The 19,953-nt window shown below is 31.7% G+C and overlaps 2 protein-coding genes across 2 annotated transcripts in view; one reads left to right on the forward strand and one right to left on the reverse strand.

The window, feature by feature from the left end:
- The window catches only part of LOC129231821 (3-ketoacyl-CoA thiolase, mitochondrial-like), a 40,155-nt gene extending 32,558 nt beyond the window's left edge, over window positions 1-7,597 (reverse strand). The window contains exons 1-3 of the mRNA XM_054866202.1: window positions 7,492-7,597; window positions 2,966-3,014; window positions 1,094-1,260 (exon numbers count right to left, since the gene is read on the reverse strand). Coding sequence (XP_054722177.1) covers window positions 1,094-1,260; window positions 2,966-2,984 — 186 coding nt within the window. The 5' untranslated portion in view covers window positions 2,985-3,014; window positions 7,492-7,597. The remainder of the gene's footprint in view (window positions 1-1,093; window positions 1,261-2,965; window positions 3,015-7,491) is intronic.
- Window positions 7,598-8,176: 579 nt separating this feature from the next.
- LOC129231741 (reactive oxygen species modulator 1-like) overlaps window positions 8,177-19,953 on the forward strand; it is a 14,596-nt gene continuing 2,819 nt past the window's right edge. The window contains exons 1-2 of the mRNA XM_054866103.1: window positions 8,177-8,295; window positions 18,784-18,924. Of these exons, the coding sequence (XP_054722078.1) occupies window positions 18,797-18,924 (128 nt within the window). The 5' untranslated portion in view covers window positions 8,177-8,295; window positions 18,784-18,796. The remainder of the gene's footprint in view (window positions 8,296-18,783; window positions 18,925-19,953) is intronic.

The raw sequence follows: 19,953 nt of genomic DNA on the forward strand, positions 1-19,953 counted from the left end.
ATAGATCAGATAGGCCTGTAGTTTCAACGTTTTAAAAAAAGGGAAGATCTTCAGTTTTTATTAAACTTTTATAATTTTATTTATATTAATAATTTTTATGAATACCTGCTGTCTTTTATGTTTATATATGATGTTCTAGGTGTATATACTATTCAACAAAAAGAAAATTGATGTCAAATTTGAAAATTTTTAAAAATTGCTCAGAATTAACTTTTTTTGCTCTTACCTTTTGAGAACTACCCTATAATAAATGTGATTACAAACACAGGATAAGTGTAATTAAATGACCCTAGTTTAAAGCTGTCTATAAACAAAACTATTGCTCAGAAATTGTCGAAATTTTGCGTAGTTCACAATTGGAGTTTGTTTGAACAATTTAAAAAAAATGTTTCAAATTTTCTCTTCTTCAAATGAACCATATATGCCTTATACATTCATTTAATAACGTTCATTCACAATTGTTTAAGAAATTACTTGCAATAAAACTTGTCCTACATTGAAAGCCATCATTTTCAGCTACCATCTAGAATCTTACATACACTCTACAATTGACTGCAGTATGGACTGGAAAATGCTACTAACACATCAAAATGCTGTTTGTAAGATAACGTTAAGTTCTTGGATTTTCATGACATAAGACATGTTCAAATACTCCTAAAGCCAAAATTCACAGGGACTGAGGATCAGGGAGGTAACAGATTATGAAATTGGCTGCTGATGAGATTTTTAAGAATGTTCTCAACACAAAGGTTAAAGAGTGAAGGAGCTTTATCTGAAGGTGATGAAACAAATAGTGAATCTAAATAATCAAAACTACAGGAGTTGTAAATGTGAACTTCATTTGAAAACACCCTCTAGTGGTAAAATTTATAATTATTTTTTCTAATTTCTCAAACAAATTTCCATGCTTTCACTATGCTCTAAAGAAATTTTATCAAGTTCTGAGAAAAAGCTAAGTTTGGAGAGAACTTCAAAGTAGGGTCGTTAAAATACTGCTATCCTATACACCTTGCAGTATATACAGTATTTTTTGTTTAAAAAATCATCTTTTGGTGTAATAATTTATTAAACAATAAATCTGGGAAAAATATACCTGAATAACGCAGCCAAAATTTACAGAATTCACAAGCTCAGGTTTCACATTTGCACTTTCTAATGCAGCTTTACTTGCAATGGCTCCTAGATGTGTGGCAGTCAAATCCTTAGCTTTTCCACCAAATGTTCCAAATGCAGTTCTTTTTGCACCAACAACAAAAACTCCTGTTCTTAAGAAATACTAAGTTAGTTCAAGAATTTACATACAAAATCTTTTACTAATGTATCTGTTAAAACATAATGAATAGTAAACTCATGGAAAAACATACAGTGAATAGATAAAAAAAACTGCACCACTTGCAAAAATTCCTTTTGACAAATGTCTTGAGAATTAAGAGACCAAGTGTTGTAACTTCTGTCACATAAATGGTATGCATTAGCAGACAAGTTTTACAAAAAATTGTGTCACCCATGCATTTAAGGGACCAGCAACAAAGTGATGAAACCAAAAATGGTTTTGGATCATTTTTTATTGTAAAGACCAAAGAATAAGCAGTAAATTTCAGCATTTAGTTTTCATACTACTGACAATAGTTTTTAAAGATTTTTATGAAGTATCATTTATATTCAGGAAGATATAAGTATCAATTTTGTTCGCTTGTTTAGGATTATAACATGCAGAGTTTTTCGTCTTGGTTTATCAAACTTTCAGAAAACTTGACAGCATACTAGAGAATGACCCATATGTGAATAATAAACAGACTCGTTTTTCACATGATCCTTACCCCAAGAAATTGATCTAAATTGTAGGTCATAGCGCAAGTTAAATTTATGAATTTGACGGCAAAACTCAGCCTGGTGCTTTTAAACAGGTTTTTTTAACAGAAACTGTTTTTTAACTGCGGGTCTCTTTTTCGCCATTACCCTGCGCAATAAGCCTAAAAAATCAAGGAAATTGATCAAAAAATAGGGAAGATCTCGCATAGCGACAGAAAACAGGCTACAGCAATAGCATATATCAGCCAATTGAACTTAGAGCTGCAAACGGATAGCTAGGGGTGGGGGAAAAATGTGATCGCCTCAGATACAATCTTATTAAAAATCATTGGCATTCAGGGCTTTGAACCTTTATAGCAACAGTTGGCACTATCGATAGCGATGTAAAAACAATGCACAATCACCTTGATGGATTTTTTTAGAGAATTATAGACTTTCATGGAAATAATTACCATATATACTCTCTTTCATTTGAGCAATTTAGTAATAAAAAAAAGTGAAGGTACAGGACCCTACTTGATTGGGATATAAAACTTTTGTAATGTTTTCTAGAACAACACTCGAAACGTGGAAAAATGTTTCGATTTTAGCTTAAAACCTTTTAACTAATCATTATGAATATATTTCCAATCAATTTGAAACATTCGGTTCATAACATTAAAAAAAAAAAAACATTGTATGAGCTGCACCTGTTACAAGCATTATATCTGCAATTTGTATACCTTCAAACTTGCATAAGCCGCAATGTTTATGCCTAAAAATAACCTAATCTCCTGGTAAGGAATGATTATTCTCGGTTTGTGAGTCTTTTGCCTAAAAGATGAAAATATAAGTTATGTAACAAAGCAGAAATTTGCAAATGGTTGATTACACATATTTTGCAGGTTACAAGGAGCCTCGCTTTAATCACCTGTTTTCACTCAGTTGCAAAAAAAAAAAAAAAAAAAAAAAAAAATTGTAACTCAGAAACATAGGTGCATTCAATCATTTAAATTTGGGCTTCACCAATGTTTATAAAATATTGAACCATAATATGTTACGTATATGTAAAAATGAAAGTTTATAAAAATGGAATTAAATGATAATTCAGTACAATTATTCTTCTAAGCATTAAATTTTCAAAATAACTGAAGAAAAGAAAGTCTTTATTTACCTCTTAATAATGCAGCCATCTTCAAGATTATATTTATTTACCAAGTATTCTGTGAAAAATAAAAATAAATAAAATAAGAATAACATTAACTCACAGAATCTAAAATTCCTTTACTGCACTAAAATATTCACCACAATCAAGGAGGGGCGCCATATATATATATATGAAGAGACATTGAGACAAAGTTATGCAAAATTTTATCAAATTTCTTTCTTCTAAGTTGTAAAATTTAATATTGTTGAATATAGAACCCAGAAGAAATTAAATTTTGTTAAATATGTGCTTATAGACTAAGAATTGAAATAAAAACTCTGAATGAATTTTTTCCATCTTCACTTATATATTGCATATTATAGCAAAAACTTTAATTAATCGTCTTAAAATTATGATACTCTCCAAGAATTCCTGCATAATTCAGGTTCTTGCGAATTAGTGAAAATTTGACTATATGCAGAGATGTAGCAAGAAATTCTACAAGGGGAGTGTCTGGCCTAAAAATAGCCAACTCTGATACTTAGAAACTCATATTGATCAAGCCACAATCAGTCTTGCATAATATAAACGAACGCGCAAACGACGTTTGCAGAAAATTTTTGGCTCTGCAGAATTTTTTTTTGTCTAACGTTGATTTTTTTCTTTTTTTTAAAAGGAATTTTTAAGAAAATCCCGGAGTTTATTTCTGTTAAAGCCTTTCTCCAAAAGCCTTTTAAAGCACATGTGTAAAAAAAAATAATGGTTTTGGCAGTTTTCTTCAGTTGGTGAAGAATAAGCAAACTATATGTTATTGTAAAAAAAAAAATTAAATGATTTAAAGCACTTTTTTTTGTCTCTTTCATATTTGAATATAAATTTAATTTTTTATTCAAGGGTGAGTTAGGCAAAATAATTATTTGCAGAAAATTTTCCAGCTAGGATTTGTGTTTGCAGAAATCTTTTTATTTTATCTAAGTCTGGCCACAATATGAATTTTATTTTACACTATCAGTCCTGTATGAATGAAATTGATTAGATGACGAAAAACATCTTTTAAACAAAAGATAAGAGGCATCCACAACTGAGGAGTTTACTTTCAAAACTGATTATTTCCAGTTTTACATTTTGTTGCTAAACGGAAAACAATGTTTTACGCACAAACACTGTTAGAATTTCGAATTTCTCAGTGTTTCGGTAGAATAACAAACGGCTAGGTATTTTTCCTCAATTTTACCAGACATAAATTGCCAATTTTATTTTGGATCTATTCCCTTTTAGTATAAAATAGTGACTATCAACTTTTTTTCAAAAAAAAAAAAACATGCATTTTCTTCAGAAATAAACTTTATTAAATTGAAACAAAAGATTTTTTTTTACTCTACTTTATTCCTTCCTACTTACTTTATTCTTTTCATTGAACATTTCAAAAAAAAGGACCTTCACATCCAATTATGACCAATGAAGCCACCCAAGTCGATTCAAAAAACGCTGTAGGTATTAATATTAATAGATCACAATTTTTATCACAACTAGTCATAATTTAATAGTAATATTATTTGATATTAATTTAGTAATCACAATTTGAGGTTCTGCTTGCTTAACTGATAAAATGCAAGGTGCTGTGATCTGTTAATACGGACGGGTATCACGTTTAGTTGGAAATGCTCAGCCAGTGCTTCTCTCCGCAATTTTATTTATGAACTACTTTTGAATAAGAAGTGGCAAATTCAAATTTGGATATGTGCCTTTTTGATATGAAAGTGAATGAGTGGGTACTGGCAAATAAGGGATAAGATCCACTTAGCAGTAAAAGACCTGATGAGAAATAAGGAGATGGATATATACGGTTTAGGTGATAAAACCAATGTTTACCCATTTTTTAACAGTAGATATAAACAACTTCAAGAAGAATCATGGGTCTATAGGGCTTATATTAGAGATTCATTAAATATTTTTCAACCAATGTGTATTGAATATCACTAAATTTCATAATATGCGGTTACATGCATTGTTGAAAAATTCTTTTTTTCGTATTCTGCATCATTCATTTAACTTCAAAACATTTTTATTGTTATATTTTCAAGATTTTATTGACATCGCCCTCTATTGTAAAATATTTATGTATGCTGCATGTTTTTAGCTATATATTAGTGTCATTACATAATTAAACATTAAATAATTTAAGCAAACTGCATATTTTTATGGATATGTTAATGTCATACAAAGTAGGCAAAATTATTAGGCATTAGTGTTGTGGGCAGTTGGTACAGCTTACCGAAAGAGGCTGTAATGGGGTAGTTCTCAAAAGGGGGGAACAAAAACGTTACTTTTGAGCCATTTTTAAAATTTTGAAATTCAACATCAATTTTGCATTGACTGCATAGTATGTACACCTAGAACATCATACACAAACATAAAAAGACAGCAGGTATTTATAAAAATTAATAAATAGAAAATTTAATGATCAATCTGTAGGTAACAAGATTTTGGACACACAATTGTCCAGTAGGTAACAGATTTTGGACATCATCATAATGAAAGTTTAAGTTTTTGAACTTTTCCAATGAAAATTTTATCTATTTTTAAATTCTGCAATGAAAAATAAAGGATTTATGAAGTAGATGAATGACTTTATGAACATGTTCATGACTTATGTACATGAATGACGTATGCTGCGAGTTGTCGACAATCGGGGTTTGCTTGGACATTTTCGCAGCCTTTGTTTACTGTTGATTATGATCGAAACTTTTGTTTCTACTGTTATTTATGTAATATTCAATGCACAATGCATTAATTGTGCAAAATACCTATGGATTAAAGAAATTAACATTATAATAGCCTCTTTTATTAGGTTACAAGACAGAAGATCATTTATAGTATTGAAAAAAATGGAGAGAATTATCGGCATCTAGATCGTAACGCAATTTGGATATCTCACATATATGTTTAAGAAAAATGATTTTGCTTCAAAGCAATACTGCATAAAAACATATGAAAACACTTTAAACTAATTAAAAATTGATTTTGAGGATTGAAAAATACCTTTAAAACTTATAAATCATATATTTAGTTCTCAAATAATAGCATTATCCAGATCGTAACTTTAGGACATTCATCAAACTTCCAACATCTTTTTTTCTAAAATCGTTTACAAAATAAATAACATGTCTTTACTTTTGTAATTTGTGGAAAATATTGTCAAAAAGTTATTCAGTTTTAGATTCATACCCTTAATTTTTTTTTTTTTTTACCGTATGGAAATAATTAAAAAATATATATATTTTTTATTGTTCATTTGCTCAGTTAACGTTTTGAATGTCCAAAAAAATGTGCCTTTTAGCAGAGAAAATATTTTTTTAAGGGTAATTGAAGAGCATTTTTTCCATAATTAATGTCAATTCTCGTCTCCATACAGTATTATAATTTAACTCAAAAATTTTTGAGTTAATTAAAATGAAAGGTATTTGGTGTTAAAGCTTCAAAGTTGAGGTCTGTTTGCTCCCCACTTTTGAGAACTGCCCAATAAGTAAGGAGGTAGATAAATTTAAAAGGGTCACTGATCTTCACTGGGGACTAATAAATTCACTAGGACCAGATTAGCTGGACCCAAAGCCTGTTGCTCATCATCACATTTATATTACGGAACAGATTTCATTTTACGGTAACATTTTCTTAACAATTATTATTTTTTCTTTATATGATTTTTAATATTTTGGTACACCAATCTTTTAGAATTTTTTACTTCTACTTTTTAATTCTATTAGTGTATTCATTATGGGCAATGAAACTACCATATCACAGATAAACATCTTAAAATTCACTACTGATGTGTTAGTTTTTATAAATGCGATTACATGAAAAAAAAACTTATTAATATTCACTTGTTTTACATGCACATCTACATAAAATTTTTCACACTTTTTTTTTTCATTTTCACTTTAAAATATTTAACTATCAATTGTTTGTATACACATTTATGTATGCTATTTTGAGACAAAATATTACTTGAATGGGAAGATTTTATAAAATACTTATTTATTGTTTTTAAACTTGGAATTTTCAACTAAGAACTTTCAATATGCAGAATTAGTGGACGAAATAGAATATCACAAGTTTCGATTGATGATCTTGATGGCATATTTTCTACAAATACGAGTATGCTACTACATAGTTTCGAAAAAGATTCACCCTTTAAAATTGACAAGTAATTATTACTATATTACTCATGGGTTAAAACCATGCTTATTTCTAGATAACAGCGACTTCTGCGGCACTGCACTCTACATATGGAAAACTTGAAAACAAAGTATCATGGTGGTACACAGAAGAGAAATAACCTTTAAAATTTAAAACATATATCGAAAACTATGCTCATGAATGTTTCGTAATTTATGAATATTTCATCATTTTTTTGACAAATTAAAAAAACAATGTAAGACAGTATAGTTTAAAACGACATAAAAGATAAAAAAAAAAAAGGCAATGAAATCCCTGAGGGAAAGAGAAAAAAAAGTGATTTCTTAACTTTTAAAGTTCGGAAAAATTAATCTTACCACTGATAAATCTGTCCAAAGCAAACTCACGAGCTCTAAACTAAACTACCACCCGGTTGAGAAGAAGTGCCAGTGCCAAAAGATTTCGGCGAATCAACGGTAAATATCGTAACCATTTCATTTGATTTCACTAGATTTGTGGCGGTGATTTTAAAAAAATATTTTAGAATAGCCAATATTTCTTTTCCTGCTGGTATGTTTGCAGAGTATTCGTCTTTTTTGGGTTTTTTGCACATCGGGGTGAAAGGGCGCGTCGAACTCGCTACCTCTTTTTTCTGTTCCCGGGCAGTTGCCGGAGCGGTGCTTCTGGACACTCAGCCTACCAATTTATTTGCATGCCAATGAAGATGCTACGTTACATTAATAACATGACTGGACTTTAACTGATGTAAACAAGTTGAGCTTTTACAAAATGTTTCTTGAAAGTTATCTTTATAAAGTTACTGGTTTTGTTTCTTAGCTGGTCATTCCTTGCTTACGTTCGACGAGTGCGACCGGTTAGTTAATCACGTGAGAGCTAATAATCACGTGCTCCAATCAACTGCTTAAGAATGGCAACCAGTGTGGTAACCGGTGATCACAGAACGCTGAGGTTAGTACCGGTTACTTATCGGTCGACCGGTAAGTTTCGTCGAACGCAAGGCTTGAAGTCGGAGGAACATGCGCGCCACCTCTGAATGATTTCCCCGTGTTTACGCTTCAGCTCCCCACGTTTGTGTTTGTCGTTTCTCGCTTTTGAAGATTTCAAGTTACCGCGACCCACCACAGTAAATTCAAAACTATACAGCTATTTAATAAGTTAAAGTATGTTGATTTCCTTGTTCCCTAAACGGAAAATGTTATTAAGTATCTGATATTTTACCTAAATTTTTTCATTTATACATATTAGCATCGCTAATTCTAATGTCTACCTCGTGTTTACTTGTTTACTTCTAAGAACCATGCGACGACCAATTTAATTACATTTCTAAGATTTCACTCAGGGGTGTTCGCAAAGGGTATAACTCCATATTCGCAGTGTACTTTCAAACATTTTTAGACACATTATGCTTATGATCGCGGACACATATTGTGCGTAGATTTCACCCATTCTGTAGTCACTATCTCATTATTAGTGTTCTCATCAAGAAAAGCTGATATGTGTGAGCTCAGACTTAGCTTCCTCTCCACTATGAGCCTCCCTTCCCCCCTCCCTGGGGTTTAGGGTTTGGGATCATCATTTTTCCAGGCTTGATAACGCATAGTATGCAATTTAAATTTCTTTCAATCTCTCTTATTGGGCTAGACTATTGTCTTGACATTATAAATTGCTTGGTTGTTGGTAAACATGCCCACTCCAGGCTTTTTTTTTCTCTTCTAATTTTCAGACTCACTTTTACATTAAAAAAACTGACTACAAATTGCTTCAATTTATGTACAAAGAGATACTAATACGAAAATAACTGTCATAGACAACTAGCTGACTTCTTTATTTATTGAGCTTTTACTTTCTAATAGCTTTTTACTAATACAAAACTAGGTACTTGCCCCCTAGTTTGCATGTTTTTATGACTTTCTTTAACTATTAACAACTGTCAGCAAAGATTTTGTTCCCTAATATTTTAATAAGTAGAAGCAGTTTTTTAATTGGAAGTAATCATTTTCAAATAATAATAATAATGTATTTTTATTTCAAACTCTTTTATGAAATAGCAAAAGAAATGTATTCTTGGGGCAAGGGCAAGTTGAGGCCCATAGCCTGGGTAGAAACTTCTGAGAGGCAGCAAACTCAAACAAGTTTTAGTGTGAAAGCACTAATCCAAAAGATCCAATAAAAAATAATGCATGTTTTTCAAACCTGAAGACTATTCTCAAGGGTCTGGCCAGAGAAAATGTAGATCCTTTCAAGGATTCTTCACAAAAGTCTAATTCGTTAAAAAAGTACCCTTCACAAAATTATAATTAGTTAAAAAGGAAGCTTCACAAAATACTGATTAACCAAAAGGAGCCTTTACAAAATCTCGATTGATCAAATTGTACATTTCATGGACTCATTTTTTATTAAATAGTGCGCAAATCAGAAATGTAATTTATACTGATGGATAACTTTTGGTTTACATTTTGAAAATTCACAAAAAGATTTATTTTTCACAATATATTTTTTTCAATTCACAAAAAATGGACCCTGTGAAATATCATGGACAGACCCTTAATTCTATGAACTTGGTTCTCATTGGTATATGATTTCTTTAAACTTTATAAACTTGGTTTTCATTAAAAAGTATATGCAATAAAATGGGTATATGATTTCTTTGTTACAACACTCAATAGAAGTTAATTTTAAAATCTTTAAATTAATGTTAATTCTAATGTAGCCAAAAAATTTAAATTCAAAATTGAGAGAAGAAGAAATATAGGTATAGTTTCAAAGCTATTCGTATAAAGCTGTATACTTCCTCATTTTGTGTAAAATTTGCTCCAGATGCGTATATACCAGTGGCGCACGCAGGAATTTCTCAAGAGGGGGGGGGGAGGTCAAGGGTCATAGGTTAACTGTTCTGGTATCATACTCTAATTCTCTGGTAAACATATTCTTTTGATTTTATTGATTGTGGGGAACAAGTTCAAAAGACAGTAAGTCATTAACCAGTGAATAAATATTTAGCGTTAATCAATAGAATTATTTATAACAAATGCTTAGTTACATACCCAGGGGTCTGGCCAGAGGATATTTGGGTCCGTTAACGGACCCTTCACAAAATTCCAATCAACCAAAACGGACCTTTCACAAAATCCCGATCAACCAAAACGGACCTTTCACAAAATCCCGATCAACCAAAACGGACCCTTCACAAAATTCTGATAAACAAGATCGGATCATTCACAAATTGTTTATTGAAAGAGCAAATGTGAAAGCAAAATAACGCTTATGCTTATTCTGTGTATAAACCGATAATTTTTGGAACCTTTTCTGAAGTCAAATTAGAGGGATTAGCTTATAAAAAATCGTCTAATTTTGCAAAAGGAAAAAAAAAATGGCACTCTTGTGATGCTCCTGCAAACGATAAAGATAAATAATTGCTACTGCCAAATAAATATAATGCTTGTTGTTTGTTTTATCACAGCTAATTAGCAGCGGTGTTGTTGTAAACTTTTCTGAAAAGGCGTTGGTAAGCAATTTTCTCCCCACTCATGATTTAATAAACAATAATAATATATATCCGCGAAATGAACTTAGAACTGCAAAGGGATAGTAAGGGTGGGGGGAAAATATAATCGCTTCAGATAGGGTTACCAACTTCAAAATTATCTCCACTTAGAGTCTGGCGTTGAACCTTTATAATGACTTGATTAGAAAAAATTCTCATCATTTTACCAGCTTGTCAATATTTGCGTTTTTAAGGTGCGGTTGCGGTGCGATGTTTAACTGTTATTTTGGGAGAAAATTATATGGGTTTTGATTTTTCGATGCTAACAAGGATGATTAACTTTAAATAAACTCTTTTAATTACCGTTTTTTTTTCTTTAGATGTCTACACTTTGAAAAATGCAATCTTTTAACATCGGATATGAGGATCATATTTTGTTCTTTTTTCAAGCTAACTTCGCTTTATTAGGATGCAAATAAATGAAAAGTATTTTTATTTTTGTTAGAACTCTCATTTCAAGTTTTTAAAGCAAAATTCCATTTTTTATGGGGACAGATGTAGATGGTTTATTTATTTATTTTTTTTTTTTTTTTTTGCTTCAACTGTGTCTACAGATATTAATGAAATGTTTATCATAGGCCTCTAAAATGCAATTTTAAAATAATTTTATCAAAAATATTTCTTTTACAAGCCGTTTTTATACTTTCGATGTCTTCACTTTGAGAATTGCGATCTCTTTGCATCCGCTATGGGAATCCGATTTTTCGAATTTTTGATGTTTATTACGATTTGTTAAGAGGTAAACAATTAAAATATCTTTTTATTTTTGTTAAAATCATGGAATTTATAAGTTTTAAACGAAATTCTGTGCTTTTTACTTTCTTCTATATATCTAATATATAGAAAAAAGTATTGGATTCGTGCAAATTTTCGAATTTCGAATTTTGACGGATTCGAAGGTTTTGAGGTGTGCCGAGTCCATTTCGACCATTTTTGGAAAATGTCTGTCTGTCTGTGTGTGTGTGTATGTATGTGTGTCACGTCTGTGTGTGACCAGTTTTTTGTGGCCGCTCTACAGCAAAAACTACCGCATGAAATCGAACGAAATTTGGTACACATATGTGCCCGTATGTGAACTTGTGCCCATTAGTTTTTGGCGCGAATTCCTCCAAGGGGGGTGGAGCAATGGGACGTTTTTCGAGTTACGCGTGCTTGCTATTCCTCAGGAAGTAACTGGCGGAATCAAACAAAATTTGGTTCATATGTTGGTATTAACAGGAACAGGTGCTGATTCAATTTTGGTGTCAATAACTCAAACGGGGGTTGAGCTATAGAACGTTTTTTGTCGTCAATTGTGACTGCTGTATCTCAAGAAATAATGAACGGAATGAAAGGAAAATTTATCGGCAAGTAGCCCTTAGTGGGTATAAGAACTGATTTTATTTTTGTGTCAACAGCTAAAAAGGGGGTAGCGCAATCACCCGTTCTTTTTTTCCATTTTGAGTGCCCTATCTCAAGAAGTAATGCTACGTTCTGGTTGAAATTTGGAATATATGTGAATCCTCATGTAAACAGGCTTTGGTTCTATTTTGACGCCGATCGCTCTAAGAGGTGTTGATTTTTTTTTTTGCGAATAAAAATATTTTTATTAATGCAACAATACGAAAGATAAATCGTAATAGATTGTCGTCTGCGTATTTCTCGTGATTTTAATTGTATGGAAATGATAGGAAATATTATCCCAATGATTTAAAATTTTTAACTGTTGCCATCTTATGTTTGTTAACAAATAAAATATTTGTAATTCATTCAAGCAAGGCTTTTAAAATAACTTTCAATTTTCGCTCTTTGCTTTGCTTTTGCAATAATGCAGACATTGGGATGGTCGTCAAGTTTTTTCATGTGTAATTTTGTTTTTGTTGGGAATATTGCTTCCTCGTCAAGCATGGGGAGGGATCAGAAAAATATAGAAGAAAGTTTCGTGATGGCCACAACATACTAGTTAAGAGTGTCTTGGGTCAAAAAGTTGAAAACGCTGTATCCTTATCTGAATTTGATTTTATTCATTTATTTTTTTGTTACAAATATTTTAAATACTGTACAGAAATGTTTCTAGTATAATTTAACATAATGTAGAATGGTAGATAAATATTGATACTTGAGAGAGCGATGCCCCCCCCCCTCACTAAATGTCCAGAACAATATAAAAAACACTCCAGAATGATATTCTCAACATAGAAGAGGAAAACACTTAACTTTAAGTTTAATTGATGCAGTTTGTGCCATCTTTAAATTCTAAAATTTTGTTTTAACAAAAAAAAAGTTTTTTTTTTTTGCAAAATAATTTGATTTTTCACAAAATTAATTCATTTTTCACAAAATTATTTGATTTTTCACAAAAAACGGACCCTGTGAAAAATCCTGGACAGACCCCTGATACCAGAAAGCACAAGATTTTATGTATTTATTTTTCTTGTAATTAAAAAATAAGAACAACAAAGCAATTTCTCACTATATATAGGATCACCAATTCACTAAATGTTAAGATTCACGGTTGCCACTTGCCACGTGGCGACTTAGATTGAAAAAGTGGCGACCTAAAAATTGTCCTCAGTCGCCATCCCCCCCCCCCCCCCTGTTCCCAAGAGAAAAAAAATTTTGGGATGAACAGAAATTATGCACAAACTGAAGAGGGTGGAGGAAAATAGATCGCTTTGGAAGCATACGCCTGAGGATAAACACATCAATGAACATCTTTTTTTGACCAGAATGGCAATACAGTTATGTGTGAAGCATAGATGCCATATTTGGTCACTCACAAGATGGAAGTAGGCAAAAACAAAGCAGAATTTGATGTTTATTCAAATGCAAACTAATGAAAATAATGCAAAATGTGCTGTAAAGCATTTTATTTATTTATTTTCTAATGTTTAAAAAATTTCTTGAGAAATGAAAAATTTTGTATTTAAAATTTCATCTTACCCTTATTGCATTGGATTCTAATGTGCTAAAAGCTATAACAGTTTAATGAAATTGATGTTTAATGAGGATTTTACATTTTATAATTATTTTTATGCTACAAATTCAAAAACCTAAATCTTAATGTTTAGCCCAGTAGCCATATTTGGTCATTTCCAGGATGGAAGTAGACAAGATTCTTTAAATGCCTAGGTTTCCAAAAATAGAATTAGATGTCTTTTGCAATACAGTGCAAACTATTGAACATTCCGCAAAATGTGCCGTATTTTTTTCCTCTGGATAATTAATTATTTTCTTGAAAAATACAAAATTTTTTCCTTCAAATTTTATCTTCAGAATATTATTTTATCGGTATTGCTTGGATGCTAATGTGCTGAAAACTGACTCTTTCATCTAAATTATTGTTTTTTGAGGGTTTTTAATTATTAAAATTACTTTCATATCTTAAATTTTTCGCACGGTCACCATGTTTGGTCATTCGCAAAATACAAATAGAAAAATGATGACCAGCAACAGGCTCTGGGCCCAGCTAGACTGGTCTTAGTCAAATTATAATCCCCAGTGAAGATCAATGGCTCTCTTAAAACTATCGACTCCCTTGCTCATTACCACCTCTTCTGGTAAGCTGTTCCTAGGTTCCACTACCCTGCTAAAATAATAATTTTTCCTAATATCCATGTTAGCCTGAGATTTAAATATCTTAAAACAATGACCCCTTGTCCTGTTTTCAGTGCTAAACTTCAGCCTCGTAACATCTTTCATTTTAATAAATTTAAACAACTGAATCATGTCCCCGAGTTATAAGAAGCATTTAAAATATTTACGAATACATCTCCTAATTCCTCTGCACATTCAACTAAAATTTTTGGATAAATATTATCTGGTCCTAGAGCTTTAGTCTCTTTGATTTTTTTCAGATGAAGTAAAATATCATCCCTGGAAAATACAAAGCCCTCAAGCTGTACTATAGCTTGTGTCTTGTAGGTGTCAACTGTTGAGATACAGTTATTGTTAAAAACCCTCGAAAAAAAGTTATTAATAACATTAGCAATATCACTATCATCCTGAATTAAAATTCCGTGCTCATCAACCAGTGACCCAATATGACTATTTCGAACTTTCCCCGAATAGCGTATGCAAAAAACCTCTTGGGATTCCTGTTTATGTTATCTGCCAGTCTTTGCTCCTACTCTCTTTTCTGAATCCGTACCAAATACTTAAATTTACGCCTTGCTTTACAATATTAGAGCCTATCTGCACTGTGACCAGTTTCTTTAAACCTATGAAAAGTGGCTTGCTTGTAATTTAGAGCCTCTTTAGTTTCCCTGGAGAACCACATCAGCCAAATTTTAGTGTTGACACCCTAAAGGGAACATGGTCCCCAACCGTTTTCGCTAGATTTTCCTTAAACTCTGCTCACTAAAGATTCACATCGCTGAAGATGGAAGCAGACAAGACTATTTAATTGCCTAAGTTTCCAAAAACAAAATTGGATGCCTATCTCAGTGCAAACTACTGAAAATGACGTAAAAAGAGCCATAAATTGTCTTTTTTTTTTAAATTAGTTATTTTCTTGAAAAGTGAAATTTTATCAGCAAAATTGTGTATTTTTTGTAAATTTCATCTGAAATGCAGTTTCCGGCAGACTTTTCATTGATTATTCAACCCTGGATCTATAAACTTCCCCCTTGCAAAAAAAATCTGTAGGGCTCCTCCCCAGAGGCCAGCAGTGTATATTTGTAACGTTAATAAGTCTTAGTGCTAGTTTGTTTCCATTTTTCTTCAACTTCTTGAGCCGTTGGGTCCCTTAAGGATGTGGGCCCTCTCGCATTGCGGGGTCTGCGGGTATGCAAATCCAGGCCTGGATTTATTTATCTATTTATTTTGCAAAAAAAAAAAAAAAAAAACCCAAAAATGCTTTTTTATAGCTTTTAAAATGTAATTCTGTAAAGTTCTATTTATTTGTTTTTTCATGAAAGTAGTAAAAACGCCTCTCCCATTTTGTACTTCAAAACTCTGCAACAGTGGTGGCCACCAAGTTTTTTGGGTCTAGTGGCCACTGGCCACTTGGAAATTTTCTTAATCTTGACCTTTACAATTCACAGAAGAAATAAAACCTTACTTCAACCTGTAGTTACAAACTTTACATTTACAATTACCAGTCTACTTTTATAGGTGTATAAAAAATCATGGAATAAAATCTAGTTTTCATGGTTTTTTTTTTTATAAATTCATTTATAACTTCTTGAGGAGTAGTGGTCATGTTGCTTGAGTTCAGCAGTGCAAGACCATTCAAACGTTCACTATGTTTAGTACTTCTTAAATATGTTTTTAGCCTTCTCAAAGTCGAGAAAGGCCTCTCGCTTTATGCAGTTTGTTATAGGAAGAGTGCAAAAATTATTTAAAGTCTTTTAAGGTGAGGTTGAGGATAAAAGTCTTCCTTGCAGGACAAATAACGTTCAAACGCAGATGGTGGGGAATCATGTTTTAATGTCATCTTAAAGAGTTTCAGCTAGGAAAGCAAAACATCTCTATGCTCTAAAAATGAAGGTTCAACTTTTGAATAAAACTCGGCCAATTTCAAAAAGTTATTTTCGTTCTCTGGATCATACGTTGGGTTCATTAACCACGAAAACATACCTAATACATTATTTTGCTCCTGTAATCGTGATTTGAGCTGTGAGATCATGTTGTTTAACAAAGGTTAGAAAAAACTCTGCCTATAGTACTCTTCGGCATCAGCAGCTGGGACATATGCATTTGCAATTGTTAGTCATTTCCTTCTGAACCTTTAATAATTTTTTCAGCTTTGTCATATACTTCTTTAAAATACAATCGACATTAATTTTAAAATCCTCAAGACTTTGAATTGCTGAGTCTGTGTGTGTAATTTAAAGCTTTTTTCAAATCAAGAGTAACTGACTAAATATTCACAAAGCTTTTAAGTTACTGCAAAAAAACTGCAAACCCTGTTTCTTAACATAACAGGGATGTTAAGAAACCTGATTTTAATGAAGAGACATAAATTAATGATGCACAAGTTGTTTCATCTCTGCCTTTCCAAAACGAAATTTCTTCAGGGGCTGCTATAACGGCAGGAAAAAGCTCCACCAAGACGATTATAGAATCATGTCTTTCAACCCATCTTGTCATGCATATTCCAACTAATTTTTTTTTTTTTTTTGGAGTCGGGGCAATGCTCTTCAATTTTAGATCCCTGGAGTCTACACAATGCCGGTTGCCGCTGACTATCCTTGCACATTTCAGCAAGGGGAGGAGGGGGGGGGGGAGTACATGTCACAGACTGCAACGTTAAAAATTTTTGGGGGTTGATTTTAGAAGGATTTTGATCTTGTTTTAAAGCTGTGCTTCGTAAGATTTTTGTATGTTGACTACCATTAAAAAAAAACAGCCTACTTACATGTAAATACATAAATTTCTCAAAGCCTGATAATCAATCAAAGAGAAAAAAAAATAGAACTATGGGGGGAGAGGAGTCCAGATCCCCACCCCCACCCCCTTGTGTGCCCCACTGGTATATACCATCCTCTCCCAGCAACATATTATAAAATTTCCATGAAAATAGTAACCTATTTTCATGGAAATTTTATATCGAAAATATAATTTAAGATAAATTGGGGAAATATTTCAGAATTATAGCATTTAATTTTTAAAAATGCCTAACTAAATTCGGGTGTCACTCCCCCATACCAGATGGAGTCATGCGGATGTATTGCAAGAATGTCTTTTTCAAAAATTGAATTCACACGATTTGATCAACATTGCTTGTTGTTTGTTTCTTGGAAAAAAATTAACAGCTGAAAATAAGTTTGGTTTTAAATAATTTTATTTGTTTGTTTTATCACAGCTAATTAGCAGCAGTGTTGTTGTTGTAAACTTTTCTGAAAAGGTGTTGGTAAGCACTTTTCTCCCTGCTCATGATTTAATAAAATGAAATGAACTTAGAACTGCAAGGGAATACTAAGGGAGGGGGGAAAATATCGCTTCAGATAGGGTTACTAACTTCGAAATTATCGCCATACTTAGTGTCTGGCATTAAGCCTTTATAATGACCTGATTAGAAAATATTCTCATCATTTTATCAACTTGCCAATATTTACGATTTTAGGGTGCAGTTAGATTTTTCAATGCTAATAAGGATGATTAACTTTAAATAAACTCTTTTACTTACCGTATTTTTTTCTTTAGATGCGTACATTTTGAAAAATGCAATCTTTTAAACATCCGATATGAGAATCATATTTCGTTCTTTTTTCAAGCTAACTTTGCTTTATTAGGATGCAAATAAATGGAAAGTCTCTTTAATTTTTGTTAGAACTCGCATTTTAAGTTTTTAAAGCAAAATTCTATTTTCTTTTTGAGTCAAAAATTAAAATGCTTGAATCGATGGTTTATTTATTTATTTATTTATTTTTTTTTTTTGCTTCAACTGTGTCCACAGATGTTAATGATATGTTTAGGAATCTAAAATGCAATTTTAAAATAATTTTATCAAAAATATTTCTTTTAAAAAGCCGTTTTTATACTTTTGATGCCTTCACTTTGAGAATTGCGATTTCTTTGCATCCCCTATGGGAATCCAATTTTTCGCATTTTTGATGTTTAGTACGCTATGTTAAGAAGTATAAACAAATAAAATCTCTTTTTATTTTTGTTAAAATCACGGAATTTATAAGTTTTAAAAGAATTTCTGCTTTTTAAGAGTGTTTCAGATCAAAAAGTTAAAAATGCTGAACCCTTGTCTGAATTTTATTTATTTTGTTACATAATTGTTTTAAATACTGTACTATTTCTAGTACAATTTAACATAATGTTGAATGGTAGATAAATATTGATACTTGAGAGAGCGATGCCTCCCCCCCCCCCCCCCCCCCAATGCTTGAAAAACACCCCAGAATTATATTCTCAACATAGAAGAGTTAAACATTCAACTTTTAGTTTAAATGATGCAGCTTGTGCCACCTCGAAATTCTAAAATTTAGTTTAATTTTTTTTTTGCAAAATTATTTGATTTTTCACAAAAAAACGGACCCCGTGAAAAATCCTGGACAGACCCCTGCTAGTATTTAATCACCAAGTGTATTTTCCCTTTCAGACTCAATATACAATTAGCTTTTTTAGTTTAAATATTTAAGTAATGTATTCATTGGTTAAACTTTTACAGGATCTTATTCATCATGCCTGTACCAAATGCTGGGTATAATCAAGGTCCAAGTTGCTTTGATCGAATGAAAGTAGGATTTGTCATTGGTATGTGTGTTGGATTAGCATCTGGTGCACTTTTTGGAGGATTCTCAGCATTAAGGTTCGTTAGTTTATTCTCTCAAATCAAATTCAATTTTTTAGTATAATTATCTTCATAATTTTTTGATGTAGGGCGAGTCTGGGCTCGTTGGGCCTCAGAGCAATTTGGACTGGTCAAAATAAATTTAATACTATTAATGCTTTTTATTTATATTTGTGACTATCAAATAGCATCTATAGTCCTACAAATTATAGAAATCAGAACCTTTTATCCGGGAACCAAAAAACTGGGAAACCAGAAAACCGGCAACTCCCCCCCCCCCCCCCCCCCCATTTTTTAAAAATAAGCATTTTTGAAATACCAAAAAGAATATGAACGATTTCTTAATAAACACCATATTAATCACATATAGCTCGGGGAAAATGTTTGCAAACACCAACTTCAAAGGGTTATCCTATATGCGGAGCAAAATTTCCGAAATATTTTCTTGGTAAAAATGTACATTCGTATGTCTGAAATTTTCGTCTTTTATTTTAACTGAAAGCTAAGGAAATGAATATTGTCACATTCTAATGCAGTATTTTATTGAATGGCCTGTAATAAAAGGGGTTTAGCGGAAGTGACATCGCGTAAGTGTGGGAAATGCCGAAAAACAGATTCGCGAATTTTTCGGATAGTTAGTTGATCGTGAATTCTAGAAATCTATTACGCAAAACTATTAAGGCTGCAAGAACTCATAAATGAAATTTATGTTGATATTAACGAAATGCAAAAGCATTAGTTATCAATAGCTACCATAATCGCTAACACAAAACCTTAACAGAAAATTTGAAAAAGAAAAAAAACACGATCATGAAAGAAAATTCTTTAATACATCATAGAAGAAAAATCACACATTTAGGTTCAAAAACTTATTTTTTGCCCTTCTCCTCATTTTCTTTCATTTTAAAACATCGAAAAGCAATAGATTTTTTTTCTTTTCCTAACAGAGTATGAGGTTCTCAGGTGTTATGAATAACTTAAGTTTTTTGGTGTTTAAATTATTCTCTCACCATTAGTTTTTAATATTTCGATATTTATAAGCATTTA

The sequence above is a fragment of the Uloborus diversus genome, chromosome 10 (assembly GCF_026930045.1).
Source record: "Uloborus diversus isolate 005 chromosome 10, Udiv.v.3.1, whole genome shotgun sequence".
Classification (NCBI taxonomy): domain Eukaryota; kingdom Metazoa; phylum Arthropoda; class Arachnida; order Araneae; family Uloboridae; genus Uloborus; species Uloborus diversus.